This window comes from Ursus americanus, chromosome 22, assembly GCF_024610735.1.
Source record: "Ursus americanus isolate L20-20 chromosome 22, mUrsAme1.1.p, whole genome shotgun sequence".
Lineage (NCBI taxonomy): Eukaryota > Metazoa > Chordata > Mammalia > Carnivora > Ursidae > Ursus > Ursus americanus.
The window spans coordinates 49,707,116-49,733,009 of record NC_142148.1 but is presented as its reverse complement, the minus strand read 5'-3'; the positions used below and the strand labels follow the sequence as shown (position 1 = coordinate 49,733,009).

The 25,894-nt window shown below is 46.7% G+C and overlaps 2 protein-coding genes across 2 annotated transcripts in view; both read left to right on the top strand.

The window, feature by feature from the left end:
• Positions 1 to 9,591, top strand: part of LOC148108115 (uncharacterized) — an 83,037-nt gene extending 73,446 nt beyond the window's left edge. The window contains exons 3-6 of the mRNA XM_087853816.1: positions 6,120 to 6,223; positions 7,399 to 7,473; positions 9,002 to 9,122; positions 9,315 to 9,591. Of these exons, the coding sequence (XP_087709942.1) occupies positions 6,206 to 6,223; positions 7,399 to 7,473; positions 9,002 to 9,122; positions 9,315 to 9,541 (441 nt within the window). The 5' untranslated portion in view covers positions 6,120 to 6,205 and the 3' untranslated portion in view covers positions 9,542 to 9,591. The remainder of the gene's footprint in view (positions 1 to 6,119; positions 6,224 to 7,398; positions 7,474 to 9,001; positions 9,123 to 9,314) is intronic.
• LOC123803122 (focal adhesion kinase 1-like) overlaps positions 1 to 25,894 on the top strand; it is a 285,650-nt gene that overhangs the window by 133,413 nt on the left and 126,343 nt on the right. The gene's annotated exons all lie outside the window — the stretch shown is intronic.

Sequence of the window (25,894 nt, the reverse complement as noted above, 5' to 3'; positions counted from 1 at the left end):
GAATATGTGAGAGACACAATGATTTAGGACTCAGAACTGGGAAAACAAAGAAAAAAGGTCTGAATTCAGTTCTGTCTCCTGAAACCTCAGACCCTGGTTACATTTCCAGAGAGTGGTGGCTATGGCATTTTTGGCTCATAGTGTACAGTTAAGGAGATGACATGGGGGAGAAAAGTAAACAGTTCGTTGCCAAGAGACGGCAGAGGCCAAGGTACTGGAATCTTGAAGAAGCGACCTCACTTCCTTGGTGATAGGCCCCAATTGAACTTAGAACTCTGGTAACCAGGCACATCCATTCAAAGAAAGCCTGCTTTCCAGCTCACTTGACTCGAGACGTTCAAGAGAACAAGATGTTCTGTTGCTGTATTCCTACTTTCAGGGGCTTTGGCCCAGAAAGTCCAGAGAGAAAGACTTTCACATCATTGTAGTCGTCGTCTCAGCCCGCTTTTCCGAGCCCTCTGGACATGTGGCAGGAGACACCAACAGGTAACACAGGGCAGCTCAGAGCAGCCCACTGGAGAGCAGGCAACAACAGTGATCCTACTTCAGCAGGCCCACACCTCTTGCCCCTCACTAAGTGTGTGTGTGTATGTGTATGTGTGTGTAGAGGAGGGGGCAGAGGAAGGATGCCCTTCCTGGGCAGAAGCAAGCTGCCAGGTGTTGGAACCTGGCCCATCTTTCATGTTCACACCCCAGGTCATAGCAGGCAGGATGAGAAGCTGAGTGCTGGGGACCAAGCTCAACCACCTGTATGTTAATCATGAGCCCTAGGGTTTCATCTGGCTTCCTCTTTGTTGGATGTCTTTTCTGCTGCTTCTCTTAGCCTTAACTGGAGAACACGATTTCTAATGGGGGTGGCCCCTTGTGGCAATGTCCCGTGAGGCCACTAATGTCTCTTGGCCCCATATATATGGGGCACTGCATTTTCGGAGCTGCACCCAGGAGATCATTGATGAGCTGGTCTGTGACTTTAACTATTCCAACTCCCTAGACAAGTGTCAGGTGCACCAGACCACCCAGGATCAGTGCTGCCTGAGGTGAGAATGGGAAGAGGGTTCTCCACACCCAGGGCCCCCACACAAATATGGGGACAGACCTAGGGCCCTCCTATAATGTTTCCACATGAGTGTCCCTCAGGCCCAACCACAAAGTAATCCCAACATCTACACCTCCACCACCAGCTATGGGATAAGGTAGGAAGACTCTTCACATATATGGGAATGGTAGAGAATATAATTAATGTTTTTTTGCAGTTTAGGGGCGTAGGTTATTTTGTTTTGTTGTGTTTTATCTTACTTTTCCCGAAGCCATGAGTGTCTTTGTACTGTTTTTATTATTTTCCCTACTCACCCAGGTATCCTGTGTAGAACCCAGCTCCACTGTCCTTGGAGAACTTGTCTAAGGCCTTATAAATCCTCACACTAAATAGGGTGATTGAACATAAAAGGAATGGTGGGATGAAGTCATTCTATATGTTTCTCTATAACGCGTCATTTCTCAGAGTACATCAAATCATTGTAGGTCCACCAGGTCACAAGCTGTGTCCTTATATGTCTTTTTGGACCTCCGAAAGGAGGTCGTCAGCCACAGTAATTCAGCCTTTCAAGGCTGGTGGAACTTGACATGATTCAATTCTGTTGCCATTTCAGCAATGCTGCAAGGAACACTTAAGTGTCTTAACAAACATTTTTAGCTGCTAGATCTGCCAGAACATAGAACCACAGATTGGGTGGAAGGCCTCTGATGCCTCCTGGCCCAGGTAGCTGGCTCTATCTTTTCAGAGTTCCACCCAGGACATCTTTGATGAGCTGCTCCAAGGGTTCAGCTACTTCATCTCCTTTGACAAGCAGCAGGTGCATCAGGCCACCAACAACATCCAGTGCTGGTCTGGGGTGAGAATGGGTCCAAATTCATGTCCTATCTCAGGACCCACAGATGATCAGGGCAAGGCCAGAACCCACACTAGAAACAATTGGCTCCCCTGTGGCCTGCCAAGGAGGGTGGTTTCCCCTGAACCTTTCTCCCCATGTCAGGAACAGACCAGGCCTCATCAGCATGGGAGGAATGCCATGCATTCCATGCTCTGGACAGTTCTCAGGCCCAACGTCTATGATCTCAAGCAGCGTTGGAGATGCTAAGCTTCTGCTTTCTCCTGTCTGCAGTAGGGATGTTTACCGATGACTTAAAGGCATAGAGTTCTTAATAAAGGCTATTAAAAGAGAGAAATGCTATTGTTGCTCAACTAACAAAATGGGTTAAAGGGAACAATGGTTTATCATTTCACCCCTAAAGCCAATTGCACCTTTAAGCCTAGAGCCCTTTTCTGGGCGGGCCTTCAAGTCCCTTTTCTTGCACAAGTTCCCGAAGCGTTGGGAGTCTCTGGTCTGAACGCCAGACCCTGATCTTCCTGGTGGTTCATGGAGTTGAAGCTGAGTACACTGCGCTCCCCCCCCCCCCCGTCTTTCTGGTGGGGAAAAAGAATTAATCCTGTCCCTGGACGAGGCCTGCACGATGCTGATGCTCAGAGAAGGCACAGTGGAGCATTTCGTACGCTCCCTGGTACCATTCTTCCCAGATATAAACATATCAAATATCACAATTTTCTGCATAATACCATGTGTTCACTTCACCCAAACAGGTCCTGGGCCAGCAGTTCAACAGGTGAATGCCCACCCCAGGCACAGCACAGGAGTGAGACTCCCACCTACTAGCTGTATGTCTTGGGAATGTCACTGTACCTCTCTGAGCTTCACTTTCCTCTTCTGAAAAATGGGGTGGTAAGAGGCTGAATCTCATAGGGTTACTGTAGGAAATCATGGGAGAAAACACGGCACGGGCTTATCTGGGGCCTGGCTCTGTAGAAAAGGCTGCTGAACATGCTGGGCATCTTCATGTTTAGTAGTTCTCGCTCTCCAGTGAAGAAGCTCTCAACCTCAACCCTCACAGACCTGTGGCCCTTCTGGGTTTACAAAAGCAAATGGAAAGCTCATAGTTTTCCTGTTTGCAAAGGACTTCTGAGATTCCATCTAGTTGGTCCTGGCACTGGTCCTTTATGTGACCAGATTAGGGAGTCACTGGGGGCAGGCAGAGCCGCCCAAGGTCCACTCAGTATTTGGAAAGTACTGGTTAGGAGTCATTCATTCAATAATATGTATTAGGCATGTAGTAATGCAGGCACTTTCCAGTCACTAAGATAACTCAGTCGACAAAGTAGATACAATGTCTGGGTCTCAATTTTAGTCAGAGGGTCAGATAGTCACTCTACACATCATAAGCACCCATGTCCATAGTTCATTAGATATGACATCTTCATGGCCTACTCTAGGTGTGAATAGATCCACCCGTGTTTGTACCATTATGATGGACTATAACAAGTAAAAACACGGTCTTTGGGTCCAGAAGGAAAGACTGCTGCCTCCACAGAGCAGGGTGGGAGATACAGGGGTTGTGGCTGGGGAGGGACTTTCAGAGCCATAGATCTCACAGATCTCTTGGTTTCCATGGGAGGGCTGAATTTGGGGGGCTTCCTGAAGAAGCAAATGAGTCAAAAAGAGCTATGGATGGGCCTTCAAGCCCTCTGGGAAGCAGAGCACAATCTGGGCTGAGCTGGTGCCTAAAACATCCACCCCTTTGATGGTCTCATCTTGCTCTGCCTGCCCCTTTCCGTATCCACCTCTGCTGACCACAACTGGGGCCAATAATAGAAGCTGTGGTGAGCAGACCACTCACAAATCTGCCTCAAACTTAAGCCCTGATACTGGTCTGCATGGAAGACGGAGTAGACTAGACCTATGGCCGTGAAGAGTGTAAGTGGAAAAACCACTCATTCAGGTTTTCTGGATGAGCAAACCACTGCAAAGACAGCTACAGAGGGGTTGGAAGTGGCCTGGGGCCATCTTCTGGGACCCACACAGAAAGAACGGTGCTGTGGGAGTAGCATGTGGAATGAAAGGCCAGGCCTCTGACTGTGCTCCACATATGACTTGAGGTAAAGCGGGGGGGGGGGGGGCTCTGTACATCTGAAGTGCCATGACTGGGACCTGAAAAACCATGCCCCCATTCTCCTGCTGCAGCGGGAACTTCTGGAGCCTGTAGAGGCAGAGGGTAAGGGAGATTGCAGTTTGGGAAGGCTATCTGGAATGGGGCTCATGGATTGGAAATTCATTGGATACATTTTTTTAATATTTTCTTATTATGTTATGTTAGTCGCCATACAGTACATCCCAAGTTTTTGATGTAAAGTTCCATGATTCATTACTTGCGTATAACACCCAGTGCACCATGCAATACGTGCCCTCCTTAAGGCCATGGTATATGTCCTGTTTTTGGAAAGGCACATGGAAAGTCAGTTATGTGGATGAACCTTTCTCTTTAACCTGCTCCAGTGCCAGCTCCAGGGCTCCTTCCAGTTGCAGAGCCAGAAAAAGGGCCTTCTATGGAGCTAGAGGCAACCCCAGCTCTGCATCGACCATCACCTGCAGTGTCAGAGCCAGCCTCCCCTCCATCAGCTGTTGCAGAACTGGAACACATGCTCCCATCATCTCCATGTGTGCCGGGTGCTGAGCTGCAGTCAGCTGGACCATCAGCTTTCCCAGGAATTTTCACTCCAGCTCTGACAATAGACATAGAGCCCACTGTGACCCCAGATGGTTCCTGCTGTGTCACCCCAAAGAACCAGCTGGGTGAGGAGAAGCCTGACCTCCTGGACTTCCCTTCCAGGCTTGTGACAGAGCAACTCACATATATGGATACGGTGAGCAGTTAGGCTCTCAGGGTGGGGCAGGGACAAGCGTTTCTTCTGCTGTAGGCTGCCTCACACCTGCCTTTCCCTGATGTGGACTCCTATGGTCTGGGACCAAATCTCAGCTCCACCACTTCCCAACCCTGTCAACCCATCAAGGTGCTTAGCCCCAAGCTTTCACTGTCCAGCTGCGGACTGTAGCGAGAGACCCTGATAAGCACTGATACGGAGGTACTAGGGAGAAGAAATGAGCCAGAATGGAGAGACCAATGGGCAGGCCCTGGTCCCGTGGGTGGAGGAGGGCAGCTCTCTGTGTTCAGTCAAGTCCATGGGTCGCCCACCCACTTGTTTTGGAGGCTGAGTACCCTCATCAATTACTAGGTATCTGATGTGTACTTAAGTGCAGGGCAGATAGATAAACCTGTGGTTGTAGCTATCATGTGAGAATGTGTATCTGAGAGGGGAGTAGAACCAGAGGGATGAATAGTTGGAGGGGAAGAGTCCCCCTTGGGAGGAGCCACCTTGAACAGCAGCGTGGAGCTTGGAGTTTGTGAGGATGATCAGGATGCAAATGCCCTCCTTCCTTCCCTCGTCTCTATTTGCTCCTGGGCCATCCTGTCCTGGGCCCCTCAGTGAAAAAGAATGGAGTGACATCCAGGGACTCCAACCAGGCTCAGGCCACATTCTCAGCTTTCTGAGCTCTAGCTCTGACCTGTGACCCCTATCTAGGACACTACTCTTGCATGTGAAATAGCTGGGTGAACAAACCTCCCCCTGTTCTCTAGGAGCTGTTCAAGAAGCTGCTGCCCCATCAGTGCCTGGGCTCCGTCTGGTCCAAGCGCAATAAGCCTGGCAGTGAGCACCTGGCACCCACAGTCCGGGCCACTGTCGCCCAGTTCAACGGTGTGGCCAAGTGTGTCATCACTACCTGCCTTGGCAACCCAAGCATGACAGCCCGGGACAGGGCCATGGTGGTGGAGCACTGGATCAAGGTGGCCAAGGTATGCAACGGGAAGCCCAGCTGAGGTGATCTCCTGCGTCTCGGGCACTGCTCTTCCCTTGATCAGGTCTCAGGGTGGAAGGCCCTGGTCTTTGCCCTAGGGACTGTGCAGTCCCTAGGCTCTTCCTTCCAGAGGCTGACTGTGACTTGCATGGCCCAATGTTGGGATGCTCTGTTCCTCCTTGACTTCTTCCTTGGAGTGAGGTAAAATCCTTTGTCTCTCAGCATTGGGACTCTTTGGGCCTTATATGTGCCCTTCGGCAGGTCCCTGGACATCTGCTTCATCCAGGAGGAGTGATTTAAACTGAGGGTGACTGAAGCTCTAGAGAAAATCAGCCTCCACTACCCACGTGACAGCTCATTCTCTTCCCTCCCCAGGCCTGTCAAATCCTGCAGAACTACTACTCCCTGAATGCCATCGTCTCGGCTCTGCAGACTGTCTCAATATACCACCCCAAGAAGACATGGGAGAACGTTTCCAGGTGAGACGGTCTCTCTGCATGGACGGACCAGGATGGATCAGGGATCTCCCAGAGGCCTGTCCTCTTCCCCCTCAGCCAGCTTGGACCTCCTGGGAAGCAGCAATCCCTGACTACAGGACCTGGGCTGGCAGGCGGGTCTCTCAGCCTCCCTGGAGAATAGGCCACCATGTCTCCTGCTTTAGAAATCAGTTTTCCTAAATGTTCCCCCACAAGGCTGAGCTGAATAAATATTTTCATGTGTTTACAACCACTAAACTCTGCCCAATTGAAACCAAAATTGACCAAAACAGAGCTGCTCAATTAATATGGGAATGGAGTCATAGGATGACCTACATCAGAGCTCTCTCCCATGTCCTACAAAGACCTTAGTGCTCAGAGGAACCCAGAGAAAACTGTTATCCAGGCAATTTGACACTTTGGGGTTCTCAAATAAAAGGGACTTGCACTCAATCCTGCCACATTAGTCCTCCAATCGTCCTGCCTCCTTTCCCTCTATTCAGGAAGTGCTTTCAAAACTTTAAAAAGCTGGGCACTGAAGACAACCCACAGAGCAGGAAACTAGTCATCAAGGTAGCATGGAAGGTGCAGGTCTGGAAAGAGAAGAAGGGTGTGAGGGAACAGGGTCCTGCATGGATGAAATAGGGAATGGCCTGAAGCATTCCTTGGAGAGGGGAAGCCTTTGGCATGAATGTGGTGACAGGCTGGGGTGAAGATTCCATTGGGGGTGGAACAACCAGGTGCTGCTCAACCAGATTCGCTAGCCTAGACACCCTGTCTCTCTATGTTAACAGCTAGTCCAGATGGACACCTGTACAAACCTTGAAAGCCCAGAGGACAGGGCTCTGCTCAGTGAAGGGGTTGGGATGGGTTGAGGGCCACAACAATAATGATAGTAATACGATACTGAGTCCTCAGGAGACGATGGGAGGTAGGTAGAATTCTCACTTTTCCTGATGAGAAAACAGGCTCAGGGAGGCCAGGCTGCAAGCTCAGGGTCACACATGGAGAATGTTGGAGCTGAGATTTTTCTAGAATCACTCATGGCATGCTTAAGGATAATGTTTATCAGTTATCAGCGGACTTAAGTCAGATGTCTAGGGTCTGAATTAAAAGATGGTGGGGGCAAGTGGACTGAGGGTATTACGGTCTCAAGGATCTTGTCCTTGGCCCTACAGGAGCAACCATCTAATAAATCTGCCACCCTGGTGATGGCCCTCCGGAGAGCCCAGAAGAAGAGGCTGCAGAAGAAGGTGAGTGTGCCTGAGGCCCAGGGCCTCCAAAGTCAGAGGAGAGGGGCTTCTCCCTGAGGGCTGGAAGCCTCCAAATCAGTACAGGTGGGACTTCAACTCCAGCTCCACTTCCTGTTGCTTCTAAAATTCTTGTTTCAAAGTGACCAGCAGGAGGGTCTAGAAAGCTGGATCCAGAATGTGTTTCGGGATGGGGAGGAGCCCAGGACTATATACCCTGTGATTTTCTAAAAGCAGGCCCTGGAGGTGATTAGAAAGAGTATGATGTACTTGGAGGGTGAGGGGAAAGGGAATTGAGGGGAGACTGCTAAGGGTCCTAGGCTGCTCCATGTGGGAAACTGGGGTGGGCCAGGAGGCTGCAGCATTTTCAGGGGAGGGTCCCCATGGGCATCAGAGAGCAGGGACTCATCCCAACCCTACCGCTCATGACACAGGGTGTTGTCCCCTAACTTGGCACTTTCCTCACTGAATTGGTGATGCTGGATATTGCAATGGAGGACTATCTGGAGGTGGGTGAGCCTGAGGATTGTGGGGGAGGGACCAGAATCCGGAGGTTTGGGAGCAGAGCGCCCCTGTACTGAGCCCTGAGCTCTCAGGACTCGGCAAACCTCCCCTCATGACAGCCTCACAGTTGCCCTTGTGAGCTGGGGTCTCTTGCCCATCTCAGTGATAAGTGAAGGGACGCTGCACTTAGGACACGGCTCCCGGTGCCGAAGACTGGTGAAGCAGCAGAGCTTCCTGAAGGCAAAGCTGCGTGAAGTCTGTCTGACTGGACCTCAGCCTCCCCTGGTGAGGTTGCCCGTGGGGGGAGAATGAAGTCAGGACCCTCCACATCAGCAAGCACCTCAGTAGCCGCAGCAGCCCCTTCCTGCCTGAGGCTTCGGCCTCCCCTACTGTCTTCCGAGAGGGTAGTGCTACAGGGTCCCGATCTGTAGCCAGTCCATCTGCCCCGTGTCCTTTCTCTGGACCCCAGAGCCTTGCCTAGATCCCAGTCCCATTATCAGTGTTTGCAGAGCCCACAAATGTGTCTTGGCCTTAGCGCAGCATTAGAAGGTGTGGGTGTAAGGTGCTAGTAATAACCAGGGGGCTCCTTCTGATGGACTTTGGCTCTCTGCTTTCCAAAGATGTGAGATCAACCACCAGAAAAAGAATAAGGTTGTGTGTCACTTCCTGTAGGAAAGGGTAGGGAGTAGGCCTCAGAGATGTCCCTGGGAAGAACATTGCTTGGCTCCATCCCCTCCGTCTCACGTTTACTGGGATAGTTTGATAATAAAGAAGTGGAAGACCCATCTAGTTAGTAAGTGGGGATAGAGGAATGCCATCAAGGATAGCTTCCCGTAGGAAGGGCTATTTATACTCACCTCTGAGAACAGGTTGGGATTGGATGAATCTGCAGGCAGGAGGGTGGCCATGTGTGCCAGGACCCGGGACAGTTCCCCTCTCCCATTGCTCAACCCTCACCAGGCCCTGCAGCTACCCCCCTCCCCCGCCCCAACCTCCCTATACATCCTGTGCTTCTCTCTCTGCTCAGGAATACCAAGTCATGACGGACATCATGCTGCTCCAGGTGGCTGCCAAGAATTACACCCTAGAGCCCGAGGATCCTTTTTGGGCCTGGTTCCAGGCTATGGAGTCTCTCAGTGAGGTGAGAGGTGAGGCCCATCAGGAGCTGGGTCGGTGAGGTTCGGGGTGGACTCTTTCTGCTGGCCACTCCTGGGATCCTCCTTCCCTGGGCAGCCTCAGGCCTTGTTGCCGGGGCGCCTGACTCCAGCTGTGGGCAAGCACTGGCAGGGACTCTTAAATGGAAGCTCCTGGGCAACTCACAGGTGTCCCTCTGTCCTTAGCTACACCCTGTCCTGCCAGCTGGAGTCCCGGTCCTAGCTGGTCAGTAGCACTCAAGAAGGAGAAGAACTGGCCGCAGTCAACCTCAGGGCTGAGCAAGTGTCCAGTGGCCCTGCAGGGATTCCTCAGCAGCTGGGGATTTGCGGTGCATCCGCCCCATGTGCTCCACATCCCTTCCTCCCATCTATTTAGTTATTTGACGGGGGGCAATATTTATTCTCTTAAATAGTAAGTGGTAAATTCAAATATTATTATATTAAAGCCCTTTTTTCTTTTAGAGCCCGAGAGTGTGGTTTGTTCTTTTACTTCCTACAGTAACGTAGAAGATATAGACTCTCATATTCATTCCTGAACTAAGGAATCTTAAAGCGTCATCAGCTATTGTATGTGGGAGGAAGGAGAAGAGCCAGTCCTCCTCCCTAGCTACTGGAGGGTACCCCCAAATCCCCTTTACTCAGAGGACAGGTTCATTTCAGTACAATAAATTTGGGCAAACAGCAAAGGCAGCCCCTCAGAACTCCTGAGATTTAGAGGTTGAAGGTACTTCCACAGAAATAGCAACAACCACTGAAAGTGGGAGTCTTTAAGAGTCACACTCCCCAGAACTGCTTCCTGTCCAGGACAGGAGCCGCTTTTTTCCACTATAAAGGAAGGTGGACTATTTCCTGCTTCCTTTGTTGACGTGGTGTTCTTGTTTTGTTTTTGTTTTGACCCAGTATCGAGAACTTGTAGTTTTCTAGTTCAATCTCTGGAATTGCACCAGCACTAAGTGGGGAAAAACATGTAAAGAGATCAAATCCTGCATGTGGAAGGGACAAAGCCAGAGGAAGGTAATTTGCAAATAGTCTGAGGGCAGGCAGGACTTGCCATCCTCAGTCTCCCTCTAAGGGCTCCAGGTTCACCATTTACTGAGACTGGAATCCTTCTGGGATCCTTGTCAATGATCTCTGGATTCCTATTCCTGCTTGTTTTGTGTATGGGAAAAAGACGGGAGGTGTACTTTAAGGCCACAGCTAAGCCTGGTTTATTCACATCTATGCTGACCTATGAGCTAGGATTTTCAGCATTCCTGCATTTCCTTACGCAGTTCTTTTTAAGGCAGAAATTCCCTCAAGGCCCCCGCATCTTGGTCAGATACATGGTAGCCACTTTTCCCTGGCTCGGACCTGATGGATCAGGGACTGGTTCTCTTGTGACAGGATAATTGTCCATATCCTTGACCAGAAAAACCCCTCTCTCCTTGCAGGTCAAGGTGATTTTAAGTCCATGTTGTTCTGAAGTCCATGGTCTCAAACATTCACCAGTTTACACATCCGGTCTCAGTTCACACGCTTACACTGGCTTGTCCGAAATTGCTAACTGAGGTTGACTCCTTAGATCCTGGAGACCCTGAGATAGCTCTGCTCTTTTCAGCAGTCTTGTGCTTAGATTATGTCATGGGGTGTATGAACTTCTCCAGTCAGGAGCTTTGAAAGATGATGAATGAGAGGGGAGGATTCAGGGGGTTTCATCAAGGAAATGCCACCAAAGAGATGACCAGAGTAATCAAATGGCAATAAATACAGTCTTATCAATAATTACTTTTTTTAATGTTTTTTTTTTTTTATTATGTTAGTCACCATACAGTACATCCCTGGTTTCTGATGTAAAGTCTGATGACTCATTAGTTGCGTATAACACCCAGTGCACCATGCAATACGTGCCCTCCTTTTACCCATCACCGGTCTATCCCATTCCCCCAACCCCCTCCCCTCTGAAGCCCTCAACTTGTTTCTCAGAGTCCATAGTCTCTCATGCTTCATTCCCCCTTCTGTTTACCCCCTTTCTTTATCCCTTTCTTCTCCTACCAATCTTCCTAGTTCTTATGTTCCATAGATGAGAGAAACCATATGATAATTGTCTTTCTCTGCTTGACTTATTTCCCTTAGCATTATCTCCTTCAGTGCTGTCCATGTTGCAGCAAATGTTGAGAAATCATTCTTTTTGATAGCTGAGTAGTATTCCATTGTATATATGGACATCTGCTTAATCCAGTCATCTGTTGAAGGGCATCTCGGCTCCTTCCACGATTTAGCTATTGTGGACATTGCTGCTATGAACATTGGGGTGCATGTGGCCCTTCTCTTCATTATGTCTGTATCTTTGAGTGTTTACCCTGTTTAGATGGATTATTTCACATAAATTAGATTCCACTTAGCTAGAAAGCCAAAAGCTCTGTTTTTCACTCCCTTCCTGCTCCTCTCTTTTGCCTTCATTCATACACCAAGGAGGATGGGACATCAGCAGCTCACCTTGCCTCTTAATCACATCCATACCCTCTTGCCCCATGTCCACATCAATCAGAGCTCCCTGAGTAATTTCTGAGCAGCACCATCGGTGTCCTGACAGTTACTCCATGTCCCCCAGACCCCCTGGAGTGCCCATTGGAGGACCTTTCCAGTGACAAGGCAGAGAAAGGGGTCCCATCTCTCCCCCAGGTAAGCTTGACTTCGTCCAAAATAGAAACCTTGCTTCATTTCTTTGTTTTGGGGCCCCTGACTCAACCACTGGTTCCCATCAGGTTTCTTAGAGAGAACAAAAGACTTGTACCAGCAGTGTTTAGGATGATGCCATCCTCATAGTGTTTTGCATTTTTTTAATTGCAGATGAATTCAACAGGAAATAAAAGCATTCCATTTTTTTATAATCACTCATTGAGAAATAATCTACGTGATGAAAAAGGTGGGGCTTTCTTGTCTGCTTTGGTCTGGAGAGCCACCCTGATTCTGGGTTCTTGCTAGGAATGAAGGTTGAGTGTGTAGTGGGAGAAACCAACTGTCCAGTAAAGAACTATGACCATGTTCTACAGGCCCCAGAACAACTAGGTCATTTAGGTTGTGTGGTTTATGTGTGAGGGCTAAGGGGTGTCTATGTGGTGTCAATGTAAATGTGATTGTATTGAGTATGTGTGTGTTTCCTCAGGAGGTATTTCCCATTTACACAGAACAATGCAATGTCAACTTTGCAAAATAATCTCCTCACCACTGAACACTTCACATACAATCCCGAATTCCTCCATCACCACAACTGTGCCTGGAAGTTTGTTGAATGTTCCCTTCCTCAGATGGAGATAGAGCAGAAAAGACTGTCCCAGGTCTTGACCTCCTAAGGAGGAAAGTCAAAGTGTGGACCTAGGCCTGTATCCCCGTTGCTGATGCTCTGTGCTACTGATCTGCACTTATCACTCAGCTACGGGATCGTTAGTCACAGAGCAGGGGGGTTTCAGCATCCGTGTACACTCCCAAAGTACTGAAGTGTACACATGTCCCAAACACTGACCACGTTATAAGGTGGCCTCAATGGTCACATAACCCAGAACAACTATAGATGGATTTAACAGCCAGCTCTGGCATAGTCATTAGAGTGAAACTCACATAGAAAGTCCACATGCTCCTGGTCAGTCCACTGATTCTGAGAGCTAAGAGGCCCCATGTAGGACAGTGCAGGCCAACAGCTGTCATAGCTGAGGTCATTGCTTGTACATGGCCCAGAGCAGTTAAGAATCAGGACGATAATTTAATGTAATTTATGACATCACCATACCATGAGAAATGCTCAAATCCTGTAAGTCCATACCCAAGGTACAGTGGCAAATAGGAATTTAAAGTAAAACTTGGCTTTTAGCTTGGTGCCCATCACCCTTGTTGCAAATCTCCTAAACAGCTGGGTTAGGGAGTGTCAGTGTTCACTCCATGCCTCCTTTACTTTCCCCATTGTGCAATCTTGGCACCCTTGTCACAGATCATTTATCTATGTACGTGTGAGTTTATTTGGGGGCTCTCTGCTCTGTTCCACTGGTCTATCGGCCTGTTTTTATACTAGTACCATTCTGTTTGATTACCGTAGCTTTGTAATATGCTTTAAAGTCAGGAAGTGTGGGGACTCCATCTTTGTTCTTCATTCTCAAGATTGTTTTGGTTATTAGGGGTCCTTTGTGGTTCCATAAATATTTTAGGGTTTGTTTGTTTGTTTCTATGCAGTGACATTGGGATTTCTGTAGGTCGCTTCCTCTAGGACCTGGTGGTTGACCTTACTGTTTAGTGTCCCAGAGTCTTAACTTGTGCCTGTCATGTGTGCATGAGCCCAGAAATGCCTATACATGAATGATCAGATCAGGCCAGCAAACTACAACCAAGAAACAACCAGCGGAGGGCAAGTGACCTCTTTTTCATCTTTGGATTCTAGAACTGTGCTCTCCAGGGTGCTAGCCTCTAGCCACATGTGTCTGCTTATAATTAATTTTACACCAACATTCAGCGAATTAAAATAACACCACATTGCTCACTCACACTAGCTACATTTCAAATGTGCGCATACTAATTTGAATCTCAGGTGGTAAGTTTGGAGGTAAGAGCTGCAATGTGCCTGTAGAACTGAGAGTGTGAAAGCTGATTCATTCAGCATCTCTGTCTCATTCGAAGGTTTGTAACTGTGATCAATTCTTGTTGAAGGGCTCTGACTCCACCAAGTATAGAGAACTTCTGAGAACCCACAGGAAATATCAGGTTGATGCCGTATGACCCACACAGCCTCAACTAGAGGAGGAGGAAAGGGTGAGCCCCTCTAATTGATGTGTTTCTATATATCATATTTGGGTGTCTATAGATTTTCTTGTGGAGAGCATTCAAGATTCCAGTAGTGAGGAGGATGACTCTCCAGGTAGGGAACAACACTCAGGTAGGAAGCAATGCAAGAGGGTTCCGGGTACAGTTGGGTTGCACCTGCTGCTCTGGAGACTGAGGAAGGTGGATAGGAAAGCAGAAGGGGTAGGGAAATATATGTACAAGTCTAATTTGTTCATTTCATATTTTAATGACATATTAGTAAGAGGAATGGAGTCCATAGGCATCAGGTGTGCTGTGTTTGCAATCATTTTTGCTTTCCTATTTAAAAATTCTTTCCCATGGGGGCGCCTGGGTGGCACAGCGGTTAAGCGTCTGCCTTCGGCTCAGGGCGTGATCCCGGCGTTATGGGATCGAGCACCACATCAGGCTGCTCTGCTATGAGCCTGCTTCTTCCTCTCCCACTCCCCCTGCTTGTGTTCCCTCTCTCGCTGGCTGTCTCTATCTCTGTCGAATAAATAAATAAAATCTTTAAAAAAAAAAAGAATTCTTTCCCCTGAAACCTGTACTTCCTTCTCTTTCCCACTGCCAGATGTCAAAGCTTAGGTTCTGTTTCATTAGCACCTCTTGGGATTTTGGTATCTTTCTTGTTATTAACCTTGATGGATGTAATCTGGTGCGACCCAACAGACACTTGAATCTGGATACAAAGTTCTAGCATGAGCCAGGAGGTAGATGAGAGGTCAACTCTCTCCCTTTTAACGTACAGGACTAGTAACATTATGTTCCTGTCCTGTTTGCTCCTCCTTAAAGGCCACTTCCATAGCTAGGTGAGTTGAAGAACCTTTCCTCTGGAATTATGCATATGCTCCAATGTCCTTTAGCTCATCCCAGCCTCCATACCTCACCCAAGTCTGAACTGTGAATGTGCTTCCATCTGAAAGAGGCCCATGTGCAGCTGCCCTGGAGACCCTCCATGGCCGGCAGGGATTCTAGAGGACTGTATGAGGAGCTGCTGGGCCTATTTCACACACCAGCTTTTACAGCCCTGCTGACCTGGTCACCTGGCATTGGCCACAGGACACGACCTCTCTCTGGGCGGCAGGGTAGGGAGTCAGTGCTCCTCTCAGAACCCACTGCCTCAGCCACACATTGGCCCTGCCCCCCACACCTTGGTCATGCCTACCCCAGGCCTGCCCAAAGCCCACCCTCCCAAGTCCTTCCAAGGTTCAGGGCAAACTCCGGCAGGTAGTGTGTGTTTATGTGATCGCATCAGCTGTAGAGCCCCTGTTGCCCCACGTATAGACTAAGGGAATTTAGACAAGTTAGCTTACTTCTGATTTCATGTTCATGCTCTCTAGGGGGCTAGGAAACCTATGGGATTTTTTGAGAACGATCTTCAAGTAACTGCAATTACCCCAGGCACAGGACAGGTAGTATGTGGAACTCATTGCCATTCTGTCCCATAGGGCCCAACAAAACCCCAGTCCCATTACAGGTGCCCCCTGGGTTTGGATGGATTGGTTAATTGATCAATTGATTGATGAGGGAGGGTGGCAGTATACCCATGATGATTCCTCCGGTGTCCCCATATTTTAAAATAACATGGCTGGTAGAGGCTGACACGGAGAAGGACGATGAACACTAAATAGTGGAGAGAAGTGGAAGGGGAGTACTGAGTCATGAGTACTGAGGAAGGCAACATCACACACAGAAATGCATGCAGATAGTGACTGCCTTCTTGTAAGGACAAGATGACACAGGAGTTCATTCATGGTCACAGTTATGAAATTTGAAGGCGGGAAAAAATATGTTGCAGATCACAGAGACCCATTCCCTCATTGCAGAGGGGAAGACAGAGTCATCCCCAGGTCGGCCTTTATCCTGCCAGGAGCAGTGGGTCCAAGTTCTCACCCCAACCCTGACTGTCCCCGTCCTTTCCCAAGGCTTCCTCCTCCCCACTCCTACAATTATCCATGCACAGGATTACATGCAGGGAGCAAAACTGTGCATGCAATTTATTTCCTCTTTCATCTCTTTTCACTTTGTTTTTGCTATCTATAAGCTCCTCTTTGTAGCTCTTCCCCCATTCCCTCTTTATAATTCTCATCCTGTAGTATGTGGTCTCATACAGGCACTTAAGGTCCTTGGATCAATGTCTGTAAAACCTCCTGCAGCCTACCTCATTCACATTCTTAGTGTTGCTCTGGCCCCTTACGCTGGGTCTGTACCACGGACTCCTGCTGAGCAGCCCTGAATGGCCCCAGCCAGGAGCTGGGCTGGGAGTCGGAAGGGTCCCTGCTGGAGGGGCCCCGGGAATTCTGGATCTGCTCTCAGCATCCTCCACTTAATGGTTACCTGCCCTGGGCGGCTCTGGTTATGCCTGATTCTTGTCTTCCTTTCAGCTGTTAACAAATTTTTTGTAATGGACTCAAAAGAAGGAAAAGACAAAGCAAATTGGGGCAAAGAAGAACAGGAAGAGGAAATGTGAGTGCAGGGCGCTTGGGATGAAAATGGTAAAGCAAACGAGTGCACATGTTCTCCGTTGCTTCCCTAACTTCCTTTTTGGCACCGCAGGAAAACCAACCAAACACTGGGGTGACCGCTGATGCATGCGGCCACAAAAGCGGAGACAGGGTGGTGGTAATAGTACATACAGGCAACATAACTACCTTCCAAGGACGCTGCCACACTCTTTCTGAGCTAATTATGTGTAATCGTCGTGCCTAGACTATACATGGAGTAGATGATTTTATTCATGTAACCTAATAAGTTAGATATTATTCTTAACTCCTTCTATAGGAGGCTGCCAGGGTCCTGGAGATGCTCTGTGTGTCAAATTGGTGTTGGCAACAGATGCATTTATATTACAGGAAACCATAAAGCTAGACATTTAAGATTCGGGGACTTTACAATATGTAAAGTAAACATCAATTAAAAAACAAATGTAAAACTATTTTTTCTACAAAACAAACTCAGGCACAGATCGTTTCCTCTGATTTCTACAAAGTGTTTTAGAAGTGATGCCACTCTCCGACATCCTCTTCCAGAGAACATATGCAGAGGGAACACACCTACACTGCTTTCATCAGATCAGGAGAATTTGGATGCCACCTAGCAATAGACATCACAGTAAAGGGAAATCACAGGTTAACTCTTCTGAACGTAGATGTCAAGATCCAAAACCAAACATCAGCGGTCTATAAATCCACAGAGTTTTTATAAAGGAACGAAACTGGGATTTCATAGAGTGATTTCCATTGGTTGATGTGAACAGGATTACTGGGTATTTGGGTGCTGCCTGGGACAGTGGTGAGAAGGGACAATGCCATTGGGTTGGTGGAATGAACATTTGGTGGCAGAGGGAAGAAACTCTCTCCCTGCAACTGCAAGGTCTAGAGAAGGGTGAGGAGTCTACAGAGACTTCAGAGTTTGGGGAGCGGGAAGTGCACACTCAGAGTGTAGGCTCTGCCTGCTCAGGCTATTGCTCAGATCAGTGGTCAGAAGACAGTGGAGGACATGTCAGCTTCATCTATTAAACCAGCAAAGCACCAGTCCATCAGGTCACTTTCCTCATTAGCTAGCGGTTCATCCAGGGTTGGTTCTTGAAGGCCAAGCTGATTCATTAGAGAGGAATTATATGTGCAAGTTGGCTTGGAAAATCCTGGGCTCTGGGCCACATAGGAGTCAAGCAGAGCACTGGTCACACCGTCGGTCTGCCTTGAGGCAGCTGATGTGTGATGACGTGGGAGGAGGAGGGATTTTCCCCCGACCTGTTAAGGGACTTCCTTTCAGGAAAATATCATAGCTTTTGGGTCAGAGATTGAAACGTTTGGGTGGAGGCATGTGCCCTTCTCTTGGCTCCAGCACCTTCTATGTCCTGACAGCAACTTTGGGGCAGGAAAATTTGGGGAATGGAGGGAGGGTAGCCCTTGGTTCAGAAGTCCAGCACATGATCTGGAGGACTCAGGGAAGGCGGTAGGGGTTGTTCAGGGATCTCTGTCCCCAAGGAAACAACTACTTTCCTATCTCAGATCTGTCATCAGCCTTGTGACTCCAGGCGTCATTTAAAATCTCTACAATTTAGAGCCATGAATCACAAAACAGGGGTCACAGCACCTACCCTGCATAACCCATGAGGATGATGGGGGATGACAGGAAATGATGACAGATACTCTCCATGAGCTGTAAAGCATCATGCCCATGTGAGGGCTGAAATGTCACCTTGCACCCTCCCCTGCCCTGTATCTGTTCGAGTTTCCTCTCCGGAGGCAGCCACTCCTGTATTCCTTGCTTATTCTTGCAGACAGTTAATGCTGGAACACTTACACAGCACTTACGCAGCACCGGTCATTTTCTCCAGGTGATGTCTGGACTGTCTTATATTAAGCTTCGTAAGGGAATACTAGTAAATAGGCCTCATGCCGCAGAACAGGGAACCAGGGACAAAGGGGTTAAGTAACTTTCCCAGGTACATGTGTCTTCTAGCATGAGTTGATACCAGCCACCAGACACCAGCTCTCATGCTCTCTCTCTCTCTCCGTCCCTGTGCTGTGCTGCCTTTCTACATTGTCTCATCCTCATAAAATCACAGCCCCATCACAGATCATAATACCCCTCTTTGCTCATAGAACAGAAGTGCAGCATAGGAATGAATGAATGTGCTCCCAGGGTCTTCTCTCAGCTGCATATCAACAGTTCTATTTTCAGTATGTTTTCTAGGATTGTGGCTCAGGTTATAAAAAGAAAAAGATCATAAGGGATTCAAACACGGGATTCACAATATAACTATTTGTGTTTAAGAAGATCTGCTGGCTGTCCACTGTTCTGCTGGCTGTGCCCACAGTGGTTCAGCCACATTGAAATGGGCATCTGACCAAACAACATGGTAGGGCCACAAATATCACCCCCACTAACTACTCCATTGAAGGTGGCATGGGAGTAAAATCAGTAATTAGATTCAAGAAGAAGGACTGTGGTTTGTACAAAAGACACTGGATGTTGGAAAGGAAGGAGTGAGCAGGGAAGGTGCATACTCAAGGGCCAGTGTGGCTACTTCCTGCTCTCAGCCATGCCTTCCATAGTGGCTGCTCTGAGGGTGGGTCAGATAGTCAGGGAGACACTGGAGCTGTGTAGATTTCATCCACTAAGCCACAAAAGTCCAGCCTGGCATACCCCTCTCCTAGTTAATGAACTGCTCATCATCCAAGTTTGGTCAGTTGAAGACGAAGCTAGTTCTTTGGGCAACTGTCACGTGGGCAGTTGGTTTAGAATGTCCTGGGTTCTGAGCCAGTTGGGAGGCAAGCAGACTACTGGTCATTCAGGGTGATCACCTGACCACCAGGGAGTCTCACTGAAAGGCAGCAGATAGAATCAAGTGCTGGGGGCAAGTGAGGGGAGATGGAGACATGCTCAGATCCCCCCACTCCATCAGGGGTTGTTCTTCATTTGGAGGAAAGACAATGTATTTTGAGTCAGGGATTGAAACACAGAGCCAGGAGTTGGGTCAGGATTTGAGCCATCCTCTTGGTGCAGGCACCTCCTTGACATACCAGGTGTCTGCCTGCAGAAACCTTGGGGCAAGAGGATATGAGCAAGGGAGTGAGGAAAGGGCTCAATTCAGGTGTCCAGGACCTGATCTCGTATTCAGGTGATCAGGGATCTCTATCTCCAGGGAACCGTCTGTATCCCCTGACTCAGAACCATCATTCAGTTGCAGTTGAGCTGCAACTCTGAGAAAGTCACTTAATCTCTAAATTTCAGTACCTGCACCATGAAATATGGATCTCAGCCCCTACTCCTCCCACCCTGTGAGCATCACAAGAAATGACTTTTCATTATTGGAAGTTGAATATTGAAGTCTCCAATTGTTGAGGGGTCTGTTTCTCTTCATTTTTGTCAGTTTGTTTTATATATTTTGGAGTTCTCTTGTAAAACGTTCATAATCTCGAAGGATGGGCCCTTTTGTCATTATAAAATGTCCTTTTTTTTTCTAGAAGAAAAATGTCATAAAAGTTTGTCTTATATCATCAAAGCCAGTCTCGTTCTCTTTTGGTTACTACTTGCTTAGCATTTATTTTCCTTTTATTTTCAACCTCTCTGTCTTAGACTTAAAGCGTGACTCCCTCATAGGCAGCAAATAGAGATTATAGGGTTTTTTTAAATCCATTCTGCCAATATCTGCCTCTGAATTGGAGTATATAATCCATGAATATTTCATTACTAATCAGCTAGCATTGGTATCTGTTTTTTGTTTTGGTTTGGTTTTTTGGCTGTATATGTCATCTCTTTTCTAATAGTCCTCCATTACCGGTTTTTTATGTTATGTTCTAGCGTACCGAATACATTTCCATGGTGCTTCTTTTGCTATATATTCTGGGTTATGTTCTTAGTAGCTTCCCTCAGATTATAATTAACACCTTAAATTATAACATTCTAATTGGATTAATACCAGATTAATTTCCATGGCATATAGAAACTACCTTCATGTAGATTCAATGCACACCCTCCCCTTATTGCCATGGTCATACAAATTATATCTTTATACACTGTGTGCTCGTCAGCATGTTTATAATATTGACTTCAGGTGGTGCCTTTTAAATCAGGAGAAAATAATACATTGTTTACAATTATACACATCTTACATACTTTTATATTTTTTATTTAAATTCATTAGCCAACATATACATACTTATATATTTACACTTTCTTGTATATTAACCTATGCAACTCTTTATTTCTTCATGTAGAATTAAGTTACTCTGTTGTCTTTTCATTTCAGCTTGAAGGGCCCTTAGTATTTCTTTGTAGGCCTTGTGAAAGCAGTGGGTTCTCTCAAATGTTATCTGGGAATGTCTCAATGTCTCCTTTATTACTGAAAGACATCTGCTAGATACAGAGCTCTTGGTTGACAGTTTCTGTCTTTTGGCACTTTTCATGTCATCCCACTGCCTTCTGGCCTCTGGTTTCTGATGAAAATTAGCCATAAAATTGAGGAGCCTTTGTAAATGATTAGTTGCTTTCATGATTTTCTCTTTGTCTTTGGCCTTGAACAATTTTATTATGAGGTGGGTTTATCCTGCTTGGACTTTTTTGAACTTCTTGAATATTTTTATTAATGTTTCTCATGAAATTTGGTGAGATTTTGGCTATTGTTACTTCACATATCTTCACTGTCCCTCTCTTTTATTTATTTTATCTTTTACTTATTTTATATTTCATTCCCTGTCTTTTATTTTTCTGGGGACTTTTCTTTGTGCATATGTTGGCATGCTTATTGTATTATACAGGTCCGCGAGGCTCTGCTATTTTTTTCTCCCATCCATATTTTTTAACTCACTGTTCATCAGACTGGATCTCTATTAATCTATCTTCAAATTTTTGTCTTTTTCCTGCTCAAATCTGTTGTTCAGCTTTGTTGTGGCTTTGTGTCTCCCCAAATTATACATTAAAGTTGTACCCCACAGTACCTGTGAAAGTATCCTTATTTGGAAATAAGGTCTTTGCAGATATAATCAAGATAAGGTTACACTGGATTAGAGTGTGCCCTGATTGAATGGCTGCTGTCCTTATAAGAGCAGGGAGGTTTGGACACACAGACACAGAGGGGAGAAAGCCACCATGTGATGACAGAGGCAGGGTTTAGAGTGATGCAGATGCAATCCAAGGAAAGCCATGAATTTCCAGAAACTACCAAAAGATAGCAAGGGGCAAGGAAAGATAGTTCTCTAGCTCTTTCAATAGGAAACAGAGCCTAAGTTATAGCTTGACTTCAGATTTCCAGCCTTCAGATGTGTGAAAGAGTAAATTTCTATTGTTTTAGCCCATGTAGAGTGTAGTAATTTCTTACAGCGGTCCTAGGAAGTGAATACAAGCCCCTTTAGTGACATTTTCAGTTGTTACTATACTTTTCAACTCCAGAATATCTGTTTCTCTTTTATAATTCACATCTTTTTTATTGTTATTCTCTACTTGGAGAGATATAAGTCTCATACTATGTTTTAGTTCTTTAAATATCATTTCCCTTAATTCTTTACATATACTTAAAAGAGCTGATACAAAGTATCTGTCTCGTAAGTCCAGTGTCTGGACTTTGCTTAGGGACAGTGTGTATTCATTGCTTTTTTCTCCTTGTATATCAGCTTATGTGTGGGGGACAGCCCAAGAGCACCTCCAACATCCGTCCCTCTAGAAAGACTAACTGAACTCAGTATATAGCCATCCTGATAGTTGTGATTTATTACAGTGAAAGCACACTAAGCAAAATAAGCAAAGGGAAAGGTGCATGGGAGGTTCAGAGAAAACCAGCCACAAGCTTTCAAGAGAACTGCTCCAGTGGCATCACAAAGGTACACTTCATTCCTCCAGCAATAAAGTGTGAAACATCTTCCAGGAAAGCTCATTAGAGACTTTGTACTCAGAGGTTTTTAGTGGGAACTGGTCATTTAGGCACCCTCTGCCTCGCACATACCTGAATTTCAGAGTTCTATCAGCAAAGATATGTGCTGCATAAACCACAGGGTTTGCACCAACAGTCTAGGCACAGCAAGCCACACTTACCAGAGAATGGTGGGGACCCTCTTGATTCCAAGTTCCCAGACTTCAGACAGGGTCAGTCTGACAAGCAGGCCTGTCATAGGAAAGCACACTTGGCCCTGGTATGCCAACTTTTTTCTGCACAGTCAGACTTCTGGTTTCCCTGCAGGTATCTTGTTACTGGGGAGGGGGACTGTAAATTGGTTATTTAAAATAATATCATATGACAACTCTAGAAATCGGATTCTCACTCTTCCCTAGGATTTGTTGGCTTTGCTATTTTTTGTCATTGCTTTCTCATTAGTGACTTTAATGAACTAATTCTCCAAAGTCTGTATTCTTTGTCACGTGTGACCACTGTAGTCCCTGCTCAGCTCTATGGCGGTCAGCTATTGGCCGGAGAGAGATCTCACGAACAGCCTAGAACTAAGTCATTCAGTCTTTGTCGAAGGGCTTCGTGAGCATGTTGAATCGTATCTTCAAAATTCAGCTGGTAGCTGAAAACCTTCATTGTTGCTTGTGCAGAACATCCAGGTCAGGCAGGGGGAGAGCTAAGGGCCTTCTAGGGTCTCTCCTGGGTATGCTTACAGTGTTCTAGATTCGTAAGAATAAGTCAGAACTTTTCAGATCCCCTCATGGAAATCTCATTTTTTGGTGGTCCTTGTAAGCTTTCTATTACTCTATTGTTTGCTCCAACTAATATCTATCACTTTAACCAACCAACCACAAGTTAAGCAACTGCCTATAATTTCTTTTTTGACAATTATGCTGGGAAAAGGCTTTTTGTTCTGGGCAAGCTCCAAGTGAGATTAAACACAAACAGTCAAACAAGTAGGGTCTTGCAGACATCCCTCAGACCCATTAGTGGTAATTCTCTAGAAATGAGGTTTTGAGGGAGCTCCGGACCCATTCTGTTCTCTCCAGTGGCTGCCGCATTGCTGTCTTTCACTGTGAACATGGGCTTTAGTTTTCTGAACTACTCTGGAGCCACAGGGCAGGGGATGGGACTAGGCCATGTTAAAACAGCACAAAACTCATGGTTCTGACTGAGACTCACCTGTTTTTTTTTCCTCCCTCTTCCACCAGTATCAACATTCCCTCTACTGCTGCAAGTTTGAGTTTATTTCCAGAGTTCTTAAGATGTTGGTGGCAATTTTTGCCAGTTTCCTCATTGATTTTTTTTTGAGGAGAGAATTTTTGGAGGTCTTTAAGCTGCCATTTGCACTAAAGTCACTCACCACATCATACTCATACTCAAGCCACAGTCCATGACTGATTATCCTCAGGTGTTTGCAGGAATCACAGTTCAACGTAAACTGTGTCTCAGAGAGACTCCTCATGCAGTTGTGTGCACACTGTTAGGTCACAGACATGAAACTCAGCTTCAAAATAGAGTGTCACTTTAAAAGGAATTAAATTTTAAAAAAATAAAAGAATTTTCTTAAAATCGTATACTGAATAATATGACGTGGCACCTCTGGATAATAGTGACCAACCAGATCCTCAGGTTGAATTTAGGTCATTAAACAGGGCTTTGTTGTTATATTCTTCCTCCAACTTAAAAAAAACTAAAGCTTATCATATGCACAATTTTGTAATGGTAGAGTTTGGATATTTAATATATGTATGATTTCTTGAACTTGTAAATTTACTTAATTCATCTTCACAGTCATAGAGAAAGTTATTTGGGAATAAAATCAATTATCTTTGGTCATGTATATTTTACTTATCTTGATAAGGCTTGTACTATATAGAAAGAAAACATGAAGATATACAGAGATTCCAAGATATGGTGTAAAACTGCCTATCATTCTAAATCCACACTGTATCTTTAAAATATATGTACAGGCACCGGGGGGGGCTCAGTCGTTAAGCGTCTGCCTTCAGCTCAGGTCATTATCCCAGGGGCCTGGGATCGAGCCCCGCATCGGGCTCCCTGCTTGGCGGGAGGCCTGCTTCTTCCTCTCCCACTCCTCCTGCTTGTGTTCCCTCTCTCGCTGTCTCTCTCTCTGTCAAATAAATAAAATCTTTAAAAAAAAATTAAAAAAATACATGTAAAATTGCTCCAAATTGCCCAAGGCCTCGCTAGAGCAGTCAAGAGGAAGTAGCTGATTTTCATCATCCTGTTTGCCTGGAGACCACTCCAGACACGTACATCACACTGACGTGTGTGCAGCAGACGGGTTGGGAAGGACTCGGCTTCTCGCTGGGCCTCATGTCACAGTGGAAGTCTGAGCCTCACGACAGCATTACTGTGGCTTTGAGTTGACCGCACTGAGCTGTGTCTAGGCAGCATGCGGTTTGCTTGGTTGGTTACGAGTTGTCTGTTGACTGCGAAACAGCTCCAGTCACATTGACCTCCCATCGCCTCGTCCTCAAACTTTCCTCATCGCCTCCTGATTCCATCCATACGATGTTCTTTCTGCAGGCATCACCTCCTCCTCCACTGCCCACTCCAGCCACTACCCAGGCTGCACCCCAAGTTACCCTGAATGCATTCCTCAGATAGGGGTTCAGTCAGCCCCTCTTCCAGAGAACCTCCCAAAATCTCCCTGACTAGAGCTGTGCCCAGGTCATCTTTTTCAGGGATCTCCTATTAGTTGAACTTTTTATTGTGTGGTTATTTTATGTATATCTTCCCAAGAATAATTAGGATCCATGGAGGGAGAGAATGTGAAGTTCTTACCAGTAATCCTGCACTTACCTCCTTGCACCTGGTGAACAGGACAGAGATTCTCCAGAGACAGTGCAGTGAGGACAACACGTTGCAGTGGGGAGGGTGCAGGATCTGAATCTGCATGGTCTGCACCATGCCTCGCTCTGCCATTCACACCACATGACACACAGCAGGATCAAAAAACATTTCTAGGAGACGTCTCCTCATGTCGAAAACAGGACTAACAGTCATTCCTCAAGGGGGCATTTGTGAGGAGAGAGAGAAGTTGTATTCATGTAAGATCTTGGGATGTATCTGTCATGCTACCCTTCACTAAATGTTGGTTGGTGGCCTACTGACAGCCTAGTCTCACATTACTGGGTCATGTCCTCTGAGCAAAGCATGATCACTCAGAGAGGCATGCGCCTCTCTGCAGCTCTGAGATCCTTGTCTTGTCACAGCGGTCTCTCTCCATTGTCACAGTCAACCCCAGTCATCCTATGTTATGGGCATTATTTTCTCAGTTCTTTCTTTTGTGTCTGACATTTTGTCTTTTTCCCTGCCACTTTTTCTTAAAACATGGGTGGCTACAGCTGGATGTCTCTCCTGGAGTCTAGAGGATGTAGGATACATAGTAGCACTGTGGTGTCACTGCCCTCCCGGCCAGGTTGACCACGGTCTCTCAGGGTTTTTCCAAAGACCCACCCTCAGGGGTCTTCCACATGTCCTAAGCAGTCAATGCATTTGTTCATTTAGTCCAAACTTGTAAAATAAGTTTGGTCACCTCTGC